General features: G+C 28.2%; 2 protein-coding genes across 2 annotated transcripts; both read right to left on the reverse strand.

The window, feature by feature from the left end:
• Nucleotides 1-7,106: 7,106 nt before the first annotated feature.
• LOC127258991 (uncharacterized) lies at nt 7,107-10,095 on the reverse strand. Its single transcript, XM_051286101.1, has 3 exons — nt 9,234-10,095; nt 7,950-8,483; nt 7,107-7,322 (listed from the first exon to the last, which is right to left on the reverse strand). Exons 1-3 carry the CDS (start codon nt 10,002-10,004, stop codon nt 7,227-7,229), a joined length of 1,401 nt encoding a protein of 466 aa, XP_051142058.1. The 5' UTR covers nt 10,005-10,095; the 3' UTR covers nt 7,107-7,226.
• Nucleotides 10,096-14,826: 4,731 nt separating this feature from the next.
• On the reverse strand, nt 14,827-21,290 carry LOC127258977 (uncharacterized). The gene is made up of 3 exons (XM_051286082.1): nt 20,243-21,290; nt 15,130-15,672; nt 14,827-15,000 (listed from the first exon to the last, which is right to left on the reverse strand). The coding sequence occupies exons 1-3, from the start codon at nt 21,029-21,031 to the stop codon at nt 14,905-14,907; spliced, it is 1,428 nt and encodes a 475-aa protein (XP_051142039.1). The 5' UTR covers nt 21,032-21,290; the 3' UTR covers nt 14,827-14,904.
• Between the last annotated feature and the right edge of the window lie 413 nt (nt 21,291-21,703).

Below are 21,703 nucleotides of genomic sequence, written 5' to 3' on the forward strand. Positions count from 1 at the left end.
TTCGCTTTTCTTCATTTGGTACAACATTCATTCCAATCCATACACACCTACATGTCATATATATATATATATAAATATATTCAAGAAAAAAAAAAAAAAAAACTGTTTGGGTATTTTAGTAGCATCCAATTACTTTTTTAATCACGATTTTCTATAAATATTTTTAAAAAATATAATATTTATATATTAACACAATATATAATATATATTTTATTTATCAATAAAAATTAATAATTAAATACGAAATATTAATTTTTATATTAAGCATATAATTCTTCATTTTAATATATAAAAAAAAAAATACATTTATCTAAAAACTTAGAACACCCCCACTATGTTATCTTTAAAAACAGTATATTTAAATTATTATTAAAAAAAAAAAAGAACAGTAAACTCTGAAATGATTAATTTGATGTTAGTTTATTAAGGATTTGTTATATAATTTTATTAATTGATGAACATTTTATTAATAAGAATAAATAGTATATCTTCATCATGAATTGTGATAATTTTATACTAAAATAGAAATTAAAATGTATTGAGAACACATCTAATATTCTTTTTTTTTAATACTTTCTCTCTCAGCACCTCAGCGTAGATCCTTTCTTCTATTTTATATTTACAACAAAAATATTCATCATAATTTTTTAATAATTTTTATTTTCATATTATATTATTATTTGTCAATATTTTGATTTATTAAAAAATTATGAAAAATAATTATATTATTTATTATTTAATTAAATTAAAATTTAAAATTTATTTAATAAATTAAATTAAATTTATTAATATTGATTTGTTAATAGAATTATATAATATTTGTATTTATATATTTTAAAATTTCAATTAATAAAATATATTCAATATTAATATCATTTTGTAGAACACAAAATATCATAAATTATAAAAATATTACAAAATTTAAATATAACAATAAATTCAATATAAATTAAAAAATAAAACATTATAATATATTATATATATATATATATAAATGCCATGTGTCCCAATTTACTTGGGACACATGGCAATTAATCAACATTTTCCTAGCATCTCTGAGATGCGGGAAAGCAACATCTTTATTTATTTTTATTTTTTTTAGAAAATTGCTGATGTGGTGCATATTGCGGTTGGCCTAAATAATGGTAAATTATAAAGTTTCACGTCATTAAAAAAAAGAAAAAAAAAGAAAAAGAAAAATAAATTATATAATATCACATTGTGTTTTAGTAAAAATAAAAAAATATCATCTGTTTAATTTATTACGTGAAATTCTCTCGAGTTAATGAAAAATTTACACAAAACATTATTTTTGTCTAAAATTGATGTTTGGTTCTAAATAAAGACCTAAATTACACAAGTTTTATACAAATAAAAAATAAAAAATATTTTAAATAATTTTTTTTATATAAAATAAATAAATAAACAATTGATCAATCATTTATTTTTATAGTTTTTGTAAATATCAAATAACAATGTGTATAAAAAAATTATAAAATGAATGATTAATCAATTATTTATTTATTTATTTTATTCAAAAAAATTATTCTTTGTGTTTCGTGCAAATTTTACATTAACACAGAAAGTTTCACGCAATAAATAAAATATAAGATGTTTTTGTACATTTTTACTAAAATATAAGAAGGTATTATACTCCCTCCGTCCACTTACAATGTTTACATATTTCTATTTTGGGATGTTCAATTACAAAGTTAACATTTCATTAAATACTCTATTTTTTTCCACAAATATCCTTACTTTACATCACATCATTACTTTTACACAAAAAGTAAGGGCAAAAATGTCATTACACTACTTTTAACTATTCACTATAATTAAAATACTATTATTTTTTAAACACCGCGTCAAAAATAAATGTAAACATTGTAAGTGGACGAAAGAAGGGAGTATAATTTACCCCATCAATAATTCGAAAAATAACTGTTACAAGTTCTCACATTATTTAAAAAAATAAAAATAAAAATAATTCGAGTTGTAATTCAAAAGATAAACAGCATTACTCTTTCACGATTCTTTAAAAAATATTATTTACTAAGTATTTATGTTAGACTAATTTATGAACTATATAAAATTGTTTTTTCAAAGATGTTAGTTATTTGATATTTAAGTAGACTCATTAGTTGACAATAAAAACTAATAGCTTCACATATCTTTAATTTATATATAAATCCGTACGGTTAGGCTCTTGATGGAATTTATCAACACCAAGCTGATGATCCAAATTAGCATATAAAAATTACTATCTACTCCCTCTGTCCCGCGAAAGATAGGAGTTTTTTTTTAAGGGTACGGTATTTTAGGTAGCATAGGTTATTAAGTTATTAATAATAAATTAAGATAATATTATATTATTTTTATATGAGTAGTGTTGTTGGTATTTTTTTTTAAATACTTTTAGAATTATATCTAAAAAAAAATGCAATATGGATATTATTTTGTAGACTATAAAATTTTATATAATACAAATGAATAAAAAAATATATTTATTTATTTATCATTACCATAAATTAGTTTTATAAAAAAAAGAGGAGTTTTAAAAGTTGATAAAAATATTTGTTAATTGAGAAGAGAGATAAAAATAAAGGAGTTTTGAATGGCCGTTCGAATTTTGAATTAAAATTTGAATAGTAAAAAATATTAATTTAAATAATTGTATAATATGATATAAATAAATATTGATATAGTGTTTTGAATATAAAATTTATTTTTAATATAATATAAAAAATAAAAAATAATTATTTAATTTAATATTTTTAGAAAAAAAAATTATATGAATAATATAAAATCCTTCAAACAAACACACAAAGAATGTAATTGATTTGTATTTAAAGCCAAAATTACTATTATTTAATTTGTAAAATTATCAATAAAAATATATTATCTTTTATTATAAAATATTATATTAAAAATAGTATTTAAAACAAAATTAAAATTTCAATGTGAAACCAAAACCAAACAAAGCCTCTCTGTCTATATATATCTATATATATGCCAATTACTTGAGCATCTTATTTGGACTGACATATACCAAACAATATTAATTTCCGTTCACCTTTTAGATTGTACTTATTATAGCATATATATATATATATAAAATATACAGGTAAATTGTTTTTTTAGTTTCGTAACTGGACCTCTTTATCATATTAGTCTTGTGAGTAGAGTCTGTCGCAAACTAGTTTCATAAGTAAAAAAATTTCGTTGTTTTAGTCTTCCGGCGCCGGAGATGCCCGCATGGCTCGCCGAAGGCCACGTGTCCGCCAAGTCAGCGATACCTAACGGACACGTGGATTTTATTTTTTAATTTTTTTCATTTTTTAAAATTTTATTTATTTGGTCCAATTAAATAAATAAAAAATAATAAAATAAAATCCACGTGTTCGTCAGGTGTCGCTGACCCGGCAGACATGTGGCTTCCGGCGAGCCAGGCGGTCGTCTCCGGTGCCGGAGGACTAAAACAACGAAAATTTTTCACTTATGAAACTAGTTTGCGGCAGGCTTCACTTACGATACTAAAATAATAAGGGTTAAAAAAAAAAAACAATTTACCCTGATATATATTTGTCCTTGGAAATGCCATTTAATTAGCTATATATAGTTTATTTAAACGTCATTTATTTACCTAGCCCACTCTTGGATTAACCCATTAATTATTTTGTCAGAAGTCAACCTTTAAGAATTGCAAAAACTGTGAAAGTGGATGCTCCATTTTGTCACTTAAATTTATACTGAATAGGATTATGTTCAATTTTATAATTAGAATAAGTTAAGAAGTAATTTTTTTTAATTAAAAAATATTTTTATGAAATATATTATATTACTCAAATTATTTGACTTTTATAAATCAAAATGTTTAAAAGTAGTATATATTTTATTTATAGTAGAATGCACACACACATATATATATATATATATTTATAAAAAATTACTATGCAATTTTTGTTTTTTTAGTAAAAAAAAAAAAAAAAATACTTTAGTAAAAATTATTTTACTATAAATCAAAATGTTTTGTTTTTATAAGACATCTCAAACACAAAAAAAGATATTATCTGTAAAAAAAATTTGTTTTGTTAGTAATTTTTTTTTTAGAAATATTATCAATACTTTTTTTTTTCAAATATTAATTTACTAATCCGTATTTTATTTTCATTTGAAATTTGCATTCAATAATAGACGATAATCTCAAACAAAAACAAAATGTATGCTATCAGTTTTATATTTAAAATGTGTGATTTATATAAATATTTTATGTATGTCATGTGTTCTTAGTTTATTTGTTTTATTTTTTATTATATTAATAAATAATTTATTTTATGTACACAATGTACTATTTCATAGTGTACGGTGTGCTATTTATTACGATGTTGAATTTTAAGTTCAACACCGTAACCATCGTCTTGAAGAAGATATAAAATTAGACTATCTTGGAGAATTGCTTACTAAAATAGACCTACTTTTTTGTAATATTTTTTAAATGAGTAACGATTTTAAATTATACCTTGAGCATTACCATAACTAGGAGAAAATATTAAATTTAGGGTGTGTTTGTTTGGGGGTTTGGATTTTGAGTTGGGATTTGAATAGTAAAAATTTTGAATTTGAATAATTATATATTGTGATATAAATAAGTATTGATGTGATGTTTTGAAAAATATGACGTTCATCGCTAAAATATTACTGCCAAAAAATTTAATTTGGCCTTGAAAATTTGGTTTGGAATTTTAACTAATTACGAGACAGTCTTTTTTACTATTGGAATGATTTTGTAATATGTAGATACATACTCCATCCGTCTGTCTCTATGATCACATTTACCTTTTGCTTAACATTAAAAATATTTTCATATTTGTATATATATATATATATTTTTTTGTACAAATGTAATACACTAATGAAAGCATTTTTATAATTTTTTTTAATCTATACCACGTTTTGATATAATAATTAATATTTAAAGATCAATATGCAAAAATGTGATCCTCAAAGCCGGACGAAAATAGTATATATTAACGTTCTTGAATATAAATTATTTTTGAAGTATAAAATGAAAAAGAAAATAAATATTCAATTTGTTGTTTCTGAAATGAAAATTCATTTACATTAATAGGAAACATCAAATTCAAAATCAACAAACAAACACAGGCTACCAAAATTGGTTTGTTACAATTTGTTATCATAAAAACTAAAATATTAAATCTAATCAATAAATATTATATTTTTTTTAGTATAAAACAAATATACTGATATTTTTAATAAAATTATTGTGAATAAAGGTTAATAAGTTTGAATGCATGAGAGGAGTGTATACATGCACACCACAAATTTTGAATAATTCAACTATCAAAATTGAAATGTTAGGTATTGACTCTATATATAAAATAATTGCATGTGTAATAGTATATTTGTATTTTAAATAAAAGTTAAAGTGATTTTGGAATTAATGTATAATTACTTTTTTCTAAAGTAGGAGAAAAAAACTTTGAGATGAAACAGATGAAAAAAAAAAAATACTTTGAATTAAGAGACAGAGTCTATTAATTTTTTCTGGAAAAATGTGTGTATTTTTTTTTTAAAAAAACAATATCACATCAATTTCAAATCACAACTAAATAAACATATTTTATAAAAATATTAGGCTAAATTGCACAAAATCTACCCGTGGTTTCATGAAATTGCGCCAAATCCCCTATGCTTCTAAAACTGCGTTAAACTCCCTCGTGGTTTCATAAACTCTGCGTCTAACCCCTTCGGTGGTCTTTATTTAACGGTATTTGACCTAAATGTGCCTAAATTACAAATAAATTTTAAAATCTCAATTTCTAAACCCCTATAATTATAAATATATTCATTTTTCTTATATTTAGTCTAAAAAAAATAATAAATATACTAAAATATAATTATTTTTATCAGGTTTTAAGAGTTTATTTTTATTGTTTTTTTAAGCTAAATATAAGAAAAAAATATATATATTTTTAATTTTAGAGATTTAGAAATTAAGATTCTAAAATTTATTCATAGTTTGGGTGCATTTAAGTCAAATACTGTTAAATAAGGAACGCCAAGGGGTTAAACGCAAAGTTTATGAAACTATAAGGGAGTTTGACGCAATTTTAAAAGTACGGAAGATTTGGCGCAATTTCGTGAAACCACATGCGAATTTTGTGCAATTTAGCCAAAATATTACTCCCTCCGTCCTAGCTAAAGTGTTACGCTACTGTATACATGAGAATTTAAATAAAATATAATTAAAAAGTAGTTAAAAAGTGTATTAGTAAAAATAGTTACTATTATATAATAAACTTAAGTATAGATTAAAATTAAGATAACTAAATAGTTTAATTAAGATTTAAAAAACTATAAACTATAAAATTTAAAATGTGATTAAAGTGTATATTATATATTTTTTTAGAAAGAACAAATTGTGTGAGACGGACGAAAATAGCAAAAATAGACACTTTATGTGGAACATAGGGAATACCATTAAAAAATAATACTCCCTCCGTCCCAATACAATAGTCTTGTTTACCATTTTTGTCCGTCTCAAAACAATAGTTTTATTTCTATTAATAACCGTATCACTGAAAACTACCCTTACTTTTTCATTTTTATTACATAATTACCACTGCTTTTTACACTAATACACTCACAGGAGCAAAAAAAGTCTTTTATCCATACCTTTTACCCACTACCAATATAATATCAATATTCTTTAAATCTTGTGTCCAATCCAATTAAAATTATATTTATGGGACGGATAGAGTATCAAAATTTGAAAAAATATGAATATAACCGGTCATTTATCAGAAAAGAGAATAAAAACTACCCTTATCCTAGCTAATATATATTTTTTGTGTAAATATTATTTTATCTTATATTTTAATTTAATACCGATAATGCAGATAAGTAAGTTTATAATTATTTGAGTGTTTTTTTTTATTACTTAAATAAACAATTTCACTCTATATTTGGTATAATTTTTAATAAAAATATATATTTTTTATAAAATATTATTTATATCAAAATTCAAATCATTATACTCATTTTCAAATAATAATAAAAAAACCCTTTATAATGTCTAAAAAGATCATATTTATCATAAAAATACATAAATTGTATTTAAACAAATAAAGTGACAAAAATGTATATTTAATTAGAGGACAAAGGTTAATAAATTTATTTTTGATTTTTATATAGAGATATGATTATTATGCAATAACCTCACCAACGGCGCATTCTCTGAAATTGACCTTAGCCACGTCACCATCCACACCAACAATGTCGCAGCATTCACTTCGATCAATCTGCCACCAAAACCATCTAACTAATTACTAAATAATTAATAAAATAAATAATACGTCGTCTGGCTACCTTAAATGTTTATATTTATATTTTAAAATATTAATTATTATATTAAATTATAATATAAATTAAAAAAATAAAATAAAAATAGTTTTATTAGTATTTAATCATTATATAAATATAAAAATATTTTTAATATTAAATAAAATATTGAAAAAAAAATAAAATGTAAACTTATTAAACAGATTGAATAATAAATTAATTATTATACTCCCTTCGTCGCATATACTATTTTCTATTTTTGTTCGTTCTAAAACAAAGATATCTTTTCATTATTTAGTAATTTTACTACATCTCTAATATAATTAATATCCTTACAACTGTGTCATTAATTTTATATCACACAATCTAATTGGCACATTTTTATTTTTTTTTCACTATAAATCAATATAATACTAATATTAAAAAATTTATGTTCTTATTTAGTTTTAAAAATAATAAAATTATATTCTGTTTTTAAACATTTTACATTTCATATTATTTTCCTTATATGAAAAATGATTATATAATTTAATTTAATTTTAATTAATTATTTTAAAATAACTGGCCGAAAAGATCATTACAGTTACCTCTACCCGCTTCCCCGCCGGAGAATCCACGAGAATCTTCGAGACGGAATCGGCGGCATCGCCGTGGCACGGAGGCAGGCCTCGCCGCGCCGCCCGGGCGTAGGCCGTGAGAATCCTGCCCGTCGGAACCTTCGTCACTTCTTCCAAGAAGAAGACGTGGGGAGACTCGCAGGAGGTGTTCGATAGGCGGCGCGTGTTGAACATGTACAGCGGCGGCGGGCGACGCGCCGGCGACCAGGGCTGGAAGGTCTCGACAGGCTTCTGCAACTCACTCCGGGGAATGATGGTCTCGTAAATGTTGACCGAGTAGCCCCAGGCGACTGAAACCGACCAACTCCGGCGCCGGTCGTAGCAAATCGTCTGCTGCAGCATCCGCGACTGGTCGGCAGCCGCCGCCTTCATGAGGTGGCGCGTGGAGTCGAAACGGTCCATGGACGGGAAAATTGGCTCCACCAAGTCGAGATGGTGGAGGGAGAGTAATGGCGTTTTTGGGTGGGCCGACAGCAGCCCGGAAATGTCGCCATGTAAATCGATCTGAAAATTACACGGAAGTAATTTATTTAACCACGATTGATTGTAATAAAAATAATACTAGTATTAAATTAATTAATACGTTATTTGTATATTTTTTTATGAATTAATTTTTAATGTGATAAGAAAAAGTATATGAAAATTATAAAATATATTATTTTAAATTAACATTTTTATTGATATTAAAAGTATTACCATAAAATTTTCGTACTAATATTTATCAATTATACAATGTTTTTTTTTTTTTTAAAAAAATAAATTAAAAACCTTCTATATGTTTTCTTTTGTACAAAATCCAGGATGTATTTTGTTTTTATTTCAAATTAAAGTTTTGATTTCATTATTTAGTATTTTGATATTATATTTTATAAGATAAAATAATATAATTTAATTTAAAATAATAATACTATAAAAATATATTTCAAATAAAAAACAAACAAACTTCAATATTATACTATAAAATATATATACAATATAAATATGATTTTATAGATAATTCATATAATACAAATAAAATATGTACATACTTATTGATTTAGAATTAACTTAAATTAATTTTATAAAAAAAAATAGAACATTATAAACATAAATAAAAATATCATATTAATAAAAAGATTTTAAGCAGATATACATTTAATAATAATTTAAAATTTTATTAAAATTAATTTAAATTTATTAAATATTTTAAAAATAAATAAATCCATTAAAAAAAAAAAAAGTCATGCGGGAATGTGAGGGGTATTATTTTAAAACCTGGTGGGACCCTTTGAGTGGAGTGAGGTTGACGCCCAGATCAGCGACACAATGCATCGTAATCAAATCAGCTGAATTCTCGCCGGCGTGTCGCCGGAGACAATTCTCCATGCCGTCGGCGAGGTCCTTCGCCAGCGGATAACTCAGCACGAATCCGGCGCCGCCGAATCCCTGGTCGAACGCGAACCAATAATTAGACATCACGAACTCCGACTGCCCCCCAAAGTAGTAATACCTCCGGTGATCGTACTTCGCCAGAAAATCGACGATATTGTCGACGAAAAACACAGAGTCGTCGTCGCCCATCACCACCCACCGGAGATCCCCGCCGTCCATTTCCCTGAACACCTCCATAATCCCGTGGACCATCCGGATCATTATCGGGGCGACGGCGCGCGTCTCCGCGACGAACGCCGTCAGGTCTTCCGACACCCGGAAAGGCGGCGAGGCGGCGGACCACGGCAGGAGGTCGCCGCCGGTGGGTGGTTTGTCCAAGTAGAGGAGTCCACGTGTCACATTCGGCCTCCACCATGATTCGATGTAAGCTTTTCTGTGATGCCAGGCTTTCTCGGAGCCAAGAAGTCCGAAGGCCACGTGGCGGAGATCCGTCGGAGTGTCGCCGGACCGATCGACGGCTGAGAATGAAGAAGAGATTGGGTCACCGTGGAAAGGGAAGAGATCGTGGTTTTTCGAATTGGTCAGAAAAATGAAAATCAAGCAAATGAACAAAGTAGAAAACGTTAGGGTTTTCCATAAATCCGAAGAACCCATTAATTTGGCAAGGATTAATAATCAGGTCAAATTGTGAAAATCGTACATACATACATACATACATTAATTGATCATGATCTTATACGTGAATGAGCAGTACTAGTGATGAAACGATTGGTTTAAGGTAAGGATGCAAGAACTGTTTTTTTCATTAAATTAATTAATGTTATTACAATAATATATCATAGTCGTATATGGAATCTGCATTAATTTTGATCTGTTGTGTACTAAATTAATCAATTAATTAATTAATTATGATTATATTATAAAATGCCCTGGAATGTAACGCCAGAAGAAAGTCAAAACCTCGCCTGGAAAACTGTATTCCACAGCCACAGGGCCGGCCAGCTTTACTTCGACGGGACGACTTGCTTTACAACCCCAAAAATATTACTAACATAATCTCAATACCAAATAAGTTAACAACGCAACTAGAACGTGATTGAAACTCTTATTAAATTATATGCAATATAAATTATAGTAGCTATAGGTTTTCAATAAAATATAAGTTGGTTATTACTGTTTTTGAGAAACGTTATAAAATAATAAAAAGTTTGTATTGTTATGATATTTTAGGGGAAAAACATCATACAATTAAAATTTACTAATTTTGGTTTCAACAAAGTAAAATGTGTTTGTTCGGGGGTTTGGATTTTTAATTGAGATATGAATAGTAAAAATTTTGAATTTGAATAGTTGTATGATGTGATATAAATAGGTGTTGATGTGATGTTTTGAATATAAAATTGATTTTTAGTATAATATAAAAAATGAAAAATAGGTGTTTGATTTGATGTTTTTATGGGGAAAAAATTGGATGAATAGTGGATTGGAAATCCAATCCCCCAAACAAACACACCCTAATAGTAATAATAATAATAATAATAATAATAATAAGAAACTCATCCTCGGTCAAGCTTGGAAGATCTGCAAACAAATCATCAATGTCAATGGTGGCTCACTATGTACGGCTATAGATACATGCGGAGCTCCATCGTTTCATGTAACGGTCTAATGAGGCTACTATGAAATATTTACTCGTGGGTGCAAGCTCTTCCATTCTGGTTCATGGTTTCTCTTGGCTATATGGTTTATCCAGGGAGAGATCGAGCTTCAAGAAATAGTACAAGAATCGAAAGATGTTGATACGGCTAAGCATATTCTTTCGTAAATCATCGATGGTTGCTTCTCAATAGATATAGTATCTTAAATCATTCGATGAGGCTGGTCACCCTCCTGCTCGCCCTGGTCACCAGAAAGTTGTTCATCCTCATCTATCGACTCACTAGCTCTCGTACCTGTGTTCAAACTCCTTCTTAAACACCGTCGAATTAAACATACCTGCCAATACATAATTGAACTCATAATTCCACTTTGATAAATTGATCTCCGCCTACCGAGCCAACTTATATTTCCTCCGTCATGTGAACTTATGTCCATTTGACCGAACATGAGTTTTAAGAAAAGTGAGTAAAATATAAAAAAATTTTATAGTAAAATTTTTTTTTACTAAAAATGGAAACAAAATTAAATTTAAATGACATTAAAAAAAAGAAAGTGAAAATAAATTAGAATAACAGTATTATTATATAGATATGTATCAAATAAATCCTATATATATAATTATATACTTCCTCCGTTCTAATACAATAGTCTTGTTTACCATTTTTGTCCGTTCCAAAACAATAGTCTTATTTTCATAAGTAACTATATCACCATAAAATTATCCATACTTTTTCATTTTTATTACAGAATTGCCACTACTTTTTACACTAATACACTCACAGGGGCAAAAAATTCTTTTACCTATACTTTTTATCAACTACCAATATAATATCAATATTCCTTAAATCTCGTATCCAACTCAATTAAAACTATAGTTCTGGGATGGAAGGAGTATATAATATAAATATATATTAGACCTCCTACTTGTATTGAGTCCTGGGCAGGCGCCGTTCTTGCCGGGGCTCAGGGCTGCCCTGCTCATTATTTTTATAACCATGCATGTCATCTGTACTCTTCGAAAATCACAAGGCATCATGACACAATAATGATCCACAACCTCTTTCTCAAAATCTATAAGGCCCTTTGTCAATTGAGTAACATGTGGATCAAGGACAATTTTTTCGAGATGGCCACCTTTGATATGATGTATCATAAATCGAGCAAATAGAAAATCCAAATTGATAGATTAACCGCTCAAGCATATTCCAAAGATAGCATACATCATTACTAGAGAATGCCCATGTGCTCTCGCCACGGCCAAAAAGTGAATGGCGTAAAATATAGTGTATAAGTTGTAATGGTGGGTATCGAAAAGTTGATATCTTGGAACATGAAGAATTGTAAACTTTTTATGTACTAATCCTAGACCTGTAGTACACTACAAATTAAACCTCCATAAGAACAAGCACACCCCATTAGTCATTCGATTCCACAAAGTTCCGATCGTATAAATCTATTATCACTGAAAAATTGATAAGTGATATCAAAAATAATATTCCTCGTAGCCTAAATGTTATAGTCTTCAATTTTTCATATAATAGTTCACCTAATAACTCAACTCCACAATCTAAACAAAGAAAACAAGCGCATGCCCCTACTGAAACTAACGGCTCCACATCCTCGCTCACCCCGAAATTAAACAGACAAAGCACCCGAGTTGATATGCTTACTTTTTGAGAATTGTCTATTCCTCAAAATCTTTTATATCATTCAACATGTTTTATTTCTCTAAAATTGAAAACCTCATTATTTGGCTCTACCCTCATAATAGATGTCAAAGAACTTGTACTTGCATCAATCTGACCTCTCTTAGTATTACCTATTTCTCTAGATGCCATTCTTCTACATTATAAAAACCAAGAACAAAAACTTATTTTTCTCAAATTACCCATGCAATGCAACCAAAATTCAAATAATATTTATTATCCAAAATAATTTTTTTCCAACAAAATATAACATAATCATATCCAATAATATGAAAAAACTAATATAAAACAAACAAACAATAAAAAATTACCAAGTTAATACAACACAAACAACTTATATACAAGTTAGAAGAAACAAAAAAATTAAAAAATTTTAAAAATAAAATGAAAATTTAAAAAATAAAAAAGTTAGAAGAAACAAAATATAGGAAAACACATTGTCTTAAAATTGAAAAAAACACAAGTTGTTGAGTGATAAACAAATATATTTTACGTTCCCAACTTCAAATCCCTCAAAATACAGCAGTCTGCCTTGTCCGCCAGTCAATTCCTCGTTGTCATCGTCGCATGAAAAAAGTTTGAACACAAGAGTAATTTGATTTATATTCTCATGTTCGACTAAAGAAGCTCTTAAAAAATTTGAAATCGATTATATAACAGGTTTCGATTACAATCTCCTTCTATACACGGCCGTGTTTTACAAATACACAGTCATGTACAAGCATGGCCTTTTAAACGGCCGTGTAGATAATCCTGGTTGCATCTCAAAGTTTGTGCACTTAATACGGCCATATAAATCTCTGAATTCCCAAAATGTAGTACAAATCTACACACAACCGTGTTAATATATTACACAGATGTGTATATTTCGGCAAGAACACACACAACGAAACATGGTTGTGTGTATTATGAACAAGTACTTATATCCATCTGGATTTCTGATAAATGTTAACATGACTTCGGACACGGACGTATTTGTCGTTGTGGCACAACCTATATATTGAGCATAGCCATTTATTTAACCTCTACGGCCGCTATGGTTGTGTTTTTTATTTTCTTTTTATTTTTTTAATTTTGTTGTGTACTTTACGATGTTTTTCAAACTTTAAAATAAATTACAATATGAAATACAATCAATATAATTTCTAATATATATGGAATTCAATCAAAACAAGAGAAGAAATTATTCATGCTAAGTAATCTAAAAACATGCCCAAAAATGATACTACATCAAAATATGTAAGGAAATACGATGTTCAAGTTATAAACTCTCATCATTGTAGAATTTTCTATATTTATTTATTATACTCCTTCCGTCTATTATTTAGTTATTTATTTTGCTATTTTCAGTAATTATATTTTCCAACTAAATAAAATATATATATTATGCTTTACACCATATTTCAAATAATGTCGTGAAAAAGCAACTAGATTTTTGGGTAAAAAAATATAATTGAAATTAATTTGAAATTTAGTGTTTATTTAAATTTTTGTATATAAATAATATTTTGACATAATATTTTATAAATATATATATATTTTCACAAAACATCCCACCAAAGGAGTATATATATATATATATATAAAGAGAGTGTGTGTGAGAGAAAAATAAATAATACTCCCTCCGTTCATTGAAAGGTTACCATTTTTCATTTTCGTTCGTCCCAAAACAAGGTTACTATTTTCTAATTTAGTAATTGTACTATCTACCTAACATAATAAATACATTTCAAATTTACACAATATTACATAAATGTCATTACTTTTATATTACACAATACTAATAGGGGTATTTTCGTCTTTTTCACTATAAATCATTATAATACTAATATTAAACAATCTACGTGCAAAAAGTAAACGACAATCTTGCACTAGGACGGAGGGAGTATGGTAAATATCAGCAGTAGATTCCAACTGAAAACTCATTATCAAATTTCTGTTAGCAAATACTCCATCCGCCCATTTTTTTATGTCCTATTTGATATTTACACGTATTTTTAAGTATTTAAAACTTTTTTTATAAAATAATAAATTTATCCTTAATTTTGTGTATAAAAAATAAAAGAGTAAATAAAAAAAAAAAATTTATGTATATAAATAAAAAGACTGTACTTACTTAGTACAGAGGGAGTACAAATGAACATACAAAATTCAAATTAATTATGTATATATATATATATATATATATACTAAGCAATGATCTCATCTGGATTACACTCCCTCAACACCAAATCCACTCTGTCTCCATCTTCAGCAACCACATCGCAGCATTCACATCTATCAATCTGCACGAGGAATTAAACCCATCCAATCCAAATCAATAAATTAATTTCCACAATTAAATCATCAATTATCCTTAATCCCATCGGAATCATTTAACTACAGCACTGTCCATTCATGCCGGTCGGCCGTACCTGAAATCTTTTAACGGCGGGTGAATAAACCCTAATTCTGGAAACCGAATCGGCGGAATGATTCCCGCCGGAGACACAACTTCCGATTCCCCCACGCGCCCACGCGCGAGAAAAGCTCGTCAGAATCTGATTCTCCGACGTCCCGTCGATCGTCTCGTAGAAGAACACGTGCGGCGCCTCGCAGGGGTCGCCGGAGCGGCGGCGCGTGTTGAACATGTAATGCGGCGGCCGGGGACTTCTGTTCCAGGTTCTGAAGGTCTCGATCGGGTACTGTAGATAACTGCGGGGCATTATCCTCTCGTAGATCTGCGCCGAGTACCCCCAAGAGATCGAAAACGTCCACCCGTTCCGCCGGAGGTGGCACACCGCCTGCTGCAGCATCCGGGACTGGTCGGTCGCCGCCGCCTTCATCAGGTGGCGCGTGGCGTCCGCCCGGTTTTTGCCGGGGAATATTGGATCCACCATGTCGAAGTGGTGGAGCGACATTAATGGAAACTTGGGGTGTGCCGACAAAAATCCCGATATGTCGCCGCGGAGATCGATCTAACAATAGTATTAACGTATACTTGTGAAAAGTACTAACACGTAAAATACACACAAACTTTTACAGTGTGTGTGTTTTTTTTCTATTATTTTGATTTCATTTTTCTTGAAAAATGATTTTTTTTTTTTTTTTCATTCTCTCGAAATATTAAATTAAACATTATTGATGTAAAATTTAAAATAAACAGCTTCTTAATTCACATAAATAAATAATACTAATAAAAATGGTAAATTGATTTTTTAGTCTTGTAATTGACCATTTTATCATTTTAATCCTGTAATCGGAGGTTGTCTTGAAACAGTCTCGTAAGTAAAAATTTTTCTCAATTTAATCATCAATGTCTATATGGCATCTGTGTGGCGGTTGGCGGACATGTGTCGGCCATATCAGCGCCACATAGCTAACATGTGTCGCCACGTGGATTATTTTTATTTTTATTTTTTTCAAATATAAAAATTACAATTATAAAAATTAAAATTAAATAAAAAATTTAAAATTAAAATTTAAAATTAAAAATAAATAAAATTATCTATATATTCGTTAAGTTAGCACTATGTGACTTTTAATAATTTATATATTAGTATATTTTTTATATTTTATTTTTATTTTTAATATAAGAAATATAAATTATCCACGTAGACATGTGGATAATTTTATTTTTAAATTTATTTTTATATATTTTAAATTTTAAATTTTAAATTTTAATTTTTATATATTTTAAATATTTAATTTTAATTTAATTTATATTTTATTAAAAAAAATATATATTCACGTGGCAGACACGTGTCAGCCACCTGGCGCTGATCTGACTGACACATGTCCGCTAGCCAGCCACGTAGATGCCACATAAGCATTGATGACTAAATTAAAAAAAAAAATTATATTTACAAAACTATTCTAAGAGAATCTCCAATTACGAAACTAAAATGATAGAATGGTCTAACTTAATAAAAATTACCCTAAAATATCTCACCACAATCACATTAGGATCATCAATGTTATAGTTAGAGCCGTAAATGAGTTGAACCTATCATGTTTGAGTTCCGATTATTCTCGAGTTTGGGTCGTGTTTGTTAAGAGATATAAATTGAAAATTTTGTTTAAACGGTTAGTTTTTATAATTTTTTTATATTCCCTCCGTTCCACATAATTTGTCCATATTTTTAATTTTCGTATGTCTCATATAATTTTTTTTTTAAATATGATTATACACTTTAACCATATTTTAAATTTATATTTTTTAATTTTTTTTAATCGTAACTAAATTATTTAGTTATTTTAATCTTAATATATAATTATTTTTACTATATAATAATTATTTTTACTAATACACTTCGTAGTTACTTACTAATTATACTTTACCTAAATTTTTGTGTCTACGGTAAAAAATTGTACTTTGGCCTAAAAAAACAGATCTGAAAAAATTCGGGTTGTGCCTGACCGAACACGAGTATTAACAGGATCATGTCTGGGCCTATCAAAGTCATGTTGTGTCTGGCCGAGTCCGATTTTAAAATTAAACAAAAAAATTAATATTTATTTTTTGTACGTAGATTTTAAATATTAGTATTATATTGGTTTATAGTTTAAAAGACAAAAATGCCCCTATTAGATTGTGATAAAAAATTAATGATATTTGTGTACTATATTGGAAGTTGTAAGGGTATTAATTATGTTAGGTAGATAGTAAATTACTAAATTAGTAAATGATATCTTTTTTTGAGACGGACAAAAATGAAAAATATATCCTTCTTATGAATGGAGGGAGTATAATTTTTTAAAATAATTTTATACATATATGAAAAAAATGAATTTATGTAAAAAATGAGGGTACAATTTAATTGTTTAATTGTTGTTTTACTACTATTAGGTCATGGTTCAATATTCACATTTAACTCGAAAGAAAATTATTAAAATATTTTAGAAAAAAAAAAAACAAAATTAAAAGTAAATAAATAAATAAAATCACGCAAAATGGGCCCACGGGCTGTGCTCGGGCCTAAGTTTTCAGAGTTAGAAACCGGGCCATGCCTCTCCGGTACGAAATGTTATGGGATTGGACTGGTCCAACATGAAAAAAATCAGGCCTCCCAAATTTGTCACCACTATTTTATACTCCCTCCCTCCCATAACTATGTATCTATTTGCTTTTTACACAGAGTTTTAGATATATTAGTATTATATTGGGATATATTAGAAATAAAGTAAAAATTTACTAAAATGACCTTATTAGTATCGTTTGATATAAAGGTAATGATAATTGTGTAATATATTAGAAATTATAAGGGTATTTGTAATATTAGGTAGATAGTACATTTACTAAAAAAATGAAATAGATACTTTGTTATGGACAGAAAAAAATGAAAAAATAGATACTTTTTTATAAGACGGATGAAGTATATAATTATTTATGCAGTTAATTTATTTAAAATTCAAAAATTTTAAGAGTAGTCCAAACTAATATATGACGTAATTTTTGTTGAAAAAATAATACTCCTCCGTCCTATTTAAAATGAGTCATTTGAAATTTTGTACTAGATAAATAAATACTCCCTCCGTCCCAATACAATAGTCTTGTTTACCATTTTTATTAGTCCCAAAAGAATAGTCTTATTTCCATAAATAACCATATCACTATAAAACTATTCCTATATTTTCATTATTATTACAGAATTGCCACTACTTTTTACACTAATATACTTACAAGGGCAAAAAAGTCATTTATCCTTATTTTTTACCAACTACAAATATAATATCAATATTCCTTAAATCTCGTGCTCAACGCAACAAGACTATACTTTTGGAACGGAGGGAGTAGTATTTTATTAACTAGTGAAAGTATGTAAACGGTTTTGATATTTTTGTCTATTGACTTTATGTATGAAGTAATTATACGTGTAATGATATATTTGTGGGTAACATTTAAATATATTTTGATATTAATATATGATTACTTTTACAAAAATAGAAAATTAATTTTGGAGTGGAAGAGACGAAAATGGTAAGAATGATACTTGAGTTTGGATGAAAAGAGTATTTCATTTCATATTTTTGAAAAATTAAATAATACCAAAATTTTCAAATAAATATATAAAAAAATACTCTCTCCGTTCACACAATTTATATTTATTTTTTCTTTTTTATTTATTCATAAAAAATATATATTTTTTATTTATAACAAATAACACTTATACAATCTTTAATTTATACTCTTCAATGTTGCATTTATTCACAAAAAGAATATAATTACTCGTACACTTACTTTAGTAATTTACTTATGTACTTTTCAAAATATTTTTAATTTATGTAACAATCAACAAATTTAGTACTATATTCATTATAAATGATGTCCACTCCAAATTGACATATATTAAGGGTGTGTTCGTTTGTAAGACTTTTTACAAAATTTTACTATTCATTCTATTTTTTCTCCCCAAAAATATCAAATCAAACACCTATTTTTCATTTTTTATATTATACTAAAAATAAATTTTACATTCAAAACATCATATCAACACCTATTTATATCACATCATACAACTATTCAAATTCAAAATTTTTACTATTCAAATCCCAACTCAAAATCCAAACCCCCAAACAAACACACCCTTAATGAACATAGGAGTACTAATTTTTTCATTAACAAACATGTCCAACTCAAATAAACTCATCAAGAAAATATTATTCTTTTTATCCAATAAATTTATATTTGTTTTCTTTTTCTCTTTATCCACAAAAAATATATACTCTATTCGTCCCACGTAATTTATTTATTTTTTTCGTTCTATATAATTTGTCCCTTTTTTTGTTTATAGAAATATAATTATACACTTTAACACATTTTAAGAACCATAATTTATATATATATTTATTTTAATTCAATTATTTAGTCATTTTGATTTTAATATATATTTATTTTTTCATATATATATTTTTAATTATTTACTAAGTACACAATATCTAAATCTTCGTACACTAGCTAAGGTGAACAAATTAGTAAGGACCAATGGAGTAATTTATTTTTAACAAATAACTTTTATTTTGCATATCCACCAACATTTATAACTCACTTATATATTCCTTCCTTCCGCAAAAATTAGAATATTTGGGTCTGAGACACATATTAAGAAAAATAAATATTTTATTGAGAATGTAATAAAAGTAAAAATGGTAGTTGAAGGTATTGTTGGAAAGTAGGATAGAAATTTAAAAAACAAAGAGGGAGAATATAATAAAGATAATTACATTTGTTTTTAAATAAGTGTTGAATAAAAGATAATAGTTAAATATTGATTGGTTAACTTTTTTTAAATTAGTCAGAGTAAATTTAGCAAATAGACTACAAAGAAAAATAAAAATAAATTTGGCTGAATGAGGGAGTACTTATCAAAAGATATTTTTACTTTACACTACAATTAACCAATAAAATATTACATTCATTAAAATTTATGTCAAACTCAAATGAACATATATTTTATGGACGGAGAGGGTATTATTTTTTTCTCTTAAAAAAATAACAGATATTTAAATTCAACATAAATAAATCACCATGTAATTAAAATAAATTACCTGATGAATGCCGTCGAGGGCGGTGAGGCTGACACCGATATCGGCAATGCAAGACATGGTATTAAGGTCCGCCGCCTTTAAACTCCGGTACCGATCGAGGCAATTTTCCATGTCTCCGGCGAGAACCTTAGCCAACGGATAGCTAAGAATGAATCCGGCGCCGCCAAATCCTTGGCTGAAAGAGTACCAATAATTGGACAGGATGAACTCCGAGTGACCCCCGATGTAATAATATTTCCTATGATCATAACGCCGGAGAATCTCCACCATATTATCGACGAAAAAAATCGAGTCATCGTCTCCCATTACAAGCCACCTGAGATTCTCGTCGTCACGATCTTCCCTGAAAGTTTCCATTATCCCATGAATGATCCTCTGCGCCGTCCATTCGGATTTTCCGAGGAATTTCGAGAGGTCGTCGGAGATCCTGTAAGGAGGGGAGGATTCCGGCCATGGCAGGAGGTCTTGGCCGGGAGCTTTGTCGAGGAAGATGAACCCGCGAGTGATGTTGGGGCGCCACCACGACTCGATGTAGGCTTTCCGGTGGCGCCACGCGCGCTCCGACCCGACGAGGCCGAAGACGAGGTGGCTGAGGTTGGTCGGAGAAATTGAGGATGTCTGCGGCGGCGACGACGGCGGCCATGTCAGGTACGAGGAGAATACGTCGGAAGGTCGGCGCTGGTAGAAATTGAAGAGGAAAAGGTAGGTGAAGGTGAAGAGAAGAGCTGCAAGAAAAAGGGGTTTTCTCATGCCGCCGGGAATGTCGATTTTGGGGGAGGGTTTGATCATTTTTTTCTGCAAGTTTTGTGGATATGGGGAAGATGATACCTGATCAGGTTCGATTTATACGAGGATTAGTGTTCTTCGTGATCTGTATCATTGTTGCCATCGATCATATATCAGCCTGTATGTGATCAAGAATCAGGAATTTGAATTTTACTGTACTGTTGCAGACTTTGAGTGATGAAGACGACGATGCAGAACAGAATTTGCAAAATTCCATGTGTACAATGCGTGTTATGTTAAACTGAATTAAATTATTACACACTATTTGAGGTATACACACGAGGATGAACTAATTAGTAATTTTGTAGGGGGGAATAAGGAAAATTAATTGTAATTTATGGGCAAAATATATAATAAAAGGGGAAAAAATAGTTTTGGTCCCAATATAATTAAAATTTATCAATTTTGGTTTTAATATAACCAAAATTTATCATTTTTTGTCCGAATATAAATATTTTATCAATTTTACTCTCAATATAACCAAAACTCATCATTTTTAGTCTAAATATAATCAAACCTTATTTTTTTGTCCTACTGTCAACAAATCAACGGAAAATGTTGATACGAGAAGAGGACAAAGTAGGAGCATTTCAGGAGATCATTTTCCTAGAGCTCCATACATAAGTGAAAATTTTTCTTGCAGTAATGCATCTCGAATGATGTTCAGAACTTGTC

Source organism: Andrographis paniculata, unplaced genomic scaffold, assembly GCF_009805555.1.
Source record: "Andrographis paniculata isolate CXL003 unplaced genomic scaffold, ASM980555v1 Contig5END, whole genome shotgun sequence".
Classification (NCBI taxonomy): Eukaryota; Viridiplantae; Streptophyta; class Magnoliopsida; order Lamiales; family Acanthaceae; genus Andrographis; species Andrographis paniculata.

Coding starts and splice junctions, on each gene's coding strand:
- LOC127258991 (XM_051286101.1), bottom strand. CDS start 10,004: ATGGGTTCTTCGGATTTATGGAAAACCCTAACGTTTTCTACTTTGTTC. Junction 8,484..9,233: donor CACTCAAAGGGTCCCACCAG/GTTTTAAAATAA, acceptor TGTAATTTTCAG/ATCGATTTACATGGCGACAT. Junction 7,323..7,949: donor CGGCGGGGAAGCGGGTAGAG/GTAACTGTAATG, acceptor TTTTGGTGGCAG/ATTGATCGAAGTGAATGCTG.
- LOC127258977 (XM_051286082.1), bottom strand. CDS start 21,031: ATGATCAAACCCTCCCCCAAAATCGACATTCCCGGCGGCATGAGAAAA. Junction 15,673..20,242: donor CCCTCGACGGCATTCATCAG/GTAATTTATTTT, acceptor TACTATTGTTAG/ATCGATCTCCGCGGCGACAT. Junction 15,001..15,129: donor CCGCCGTTAAAAGATTTCAG/GTACGGCCGACC, acceptor TTCCTCGTGCAG/ATTGATAGATGTGAATGCTG.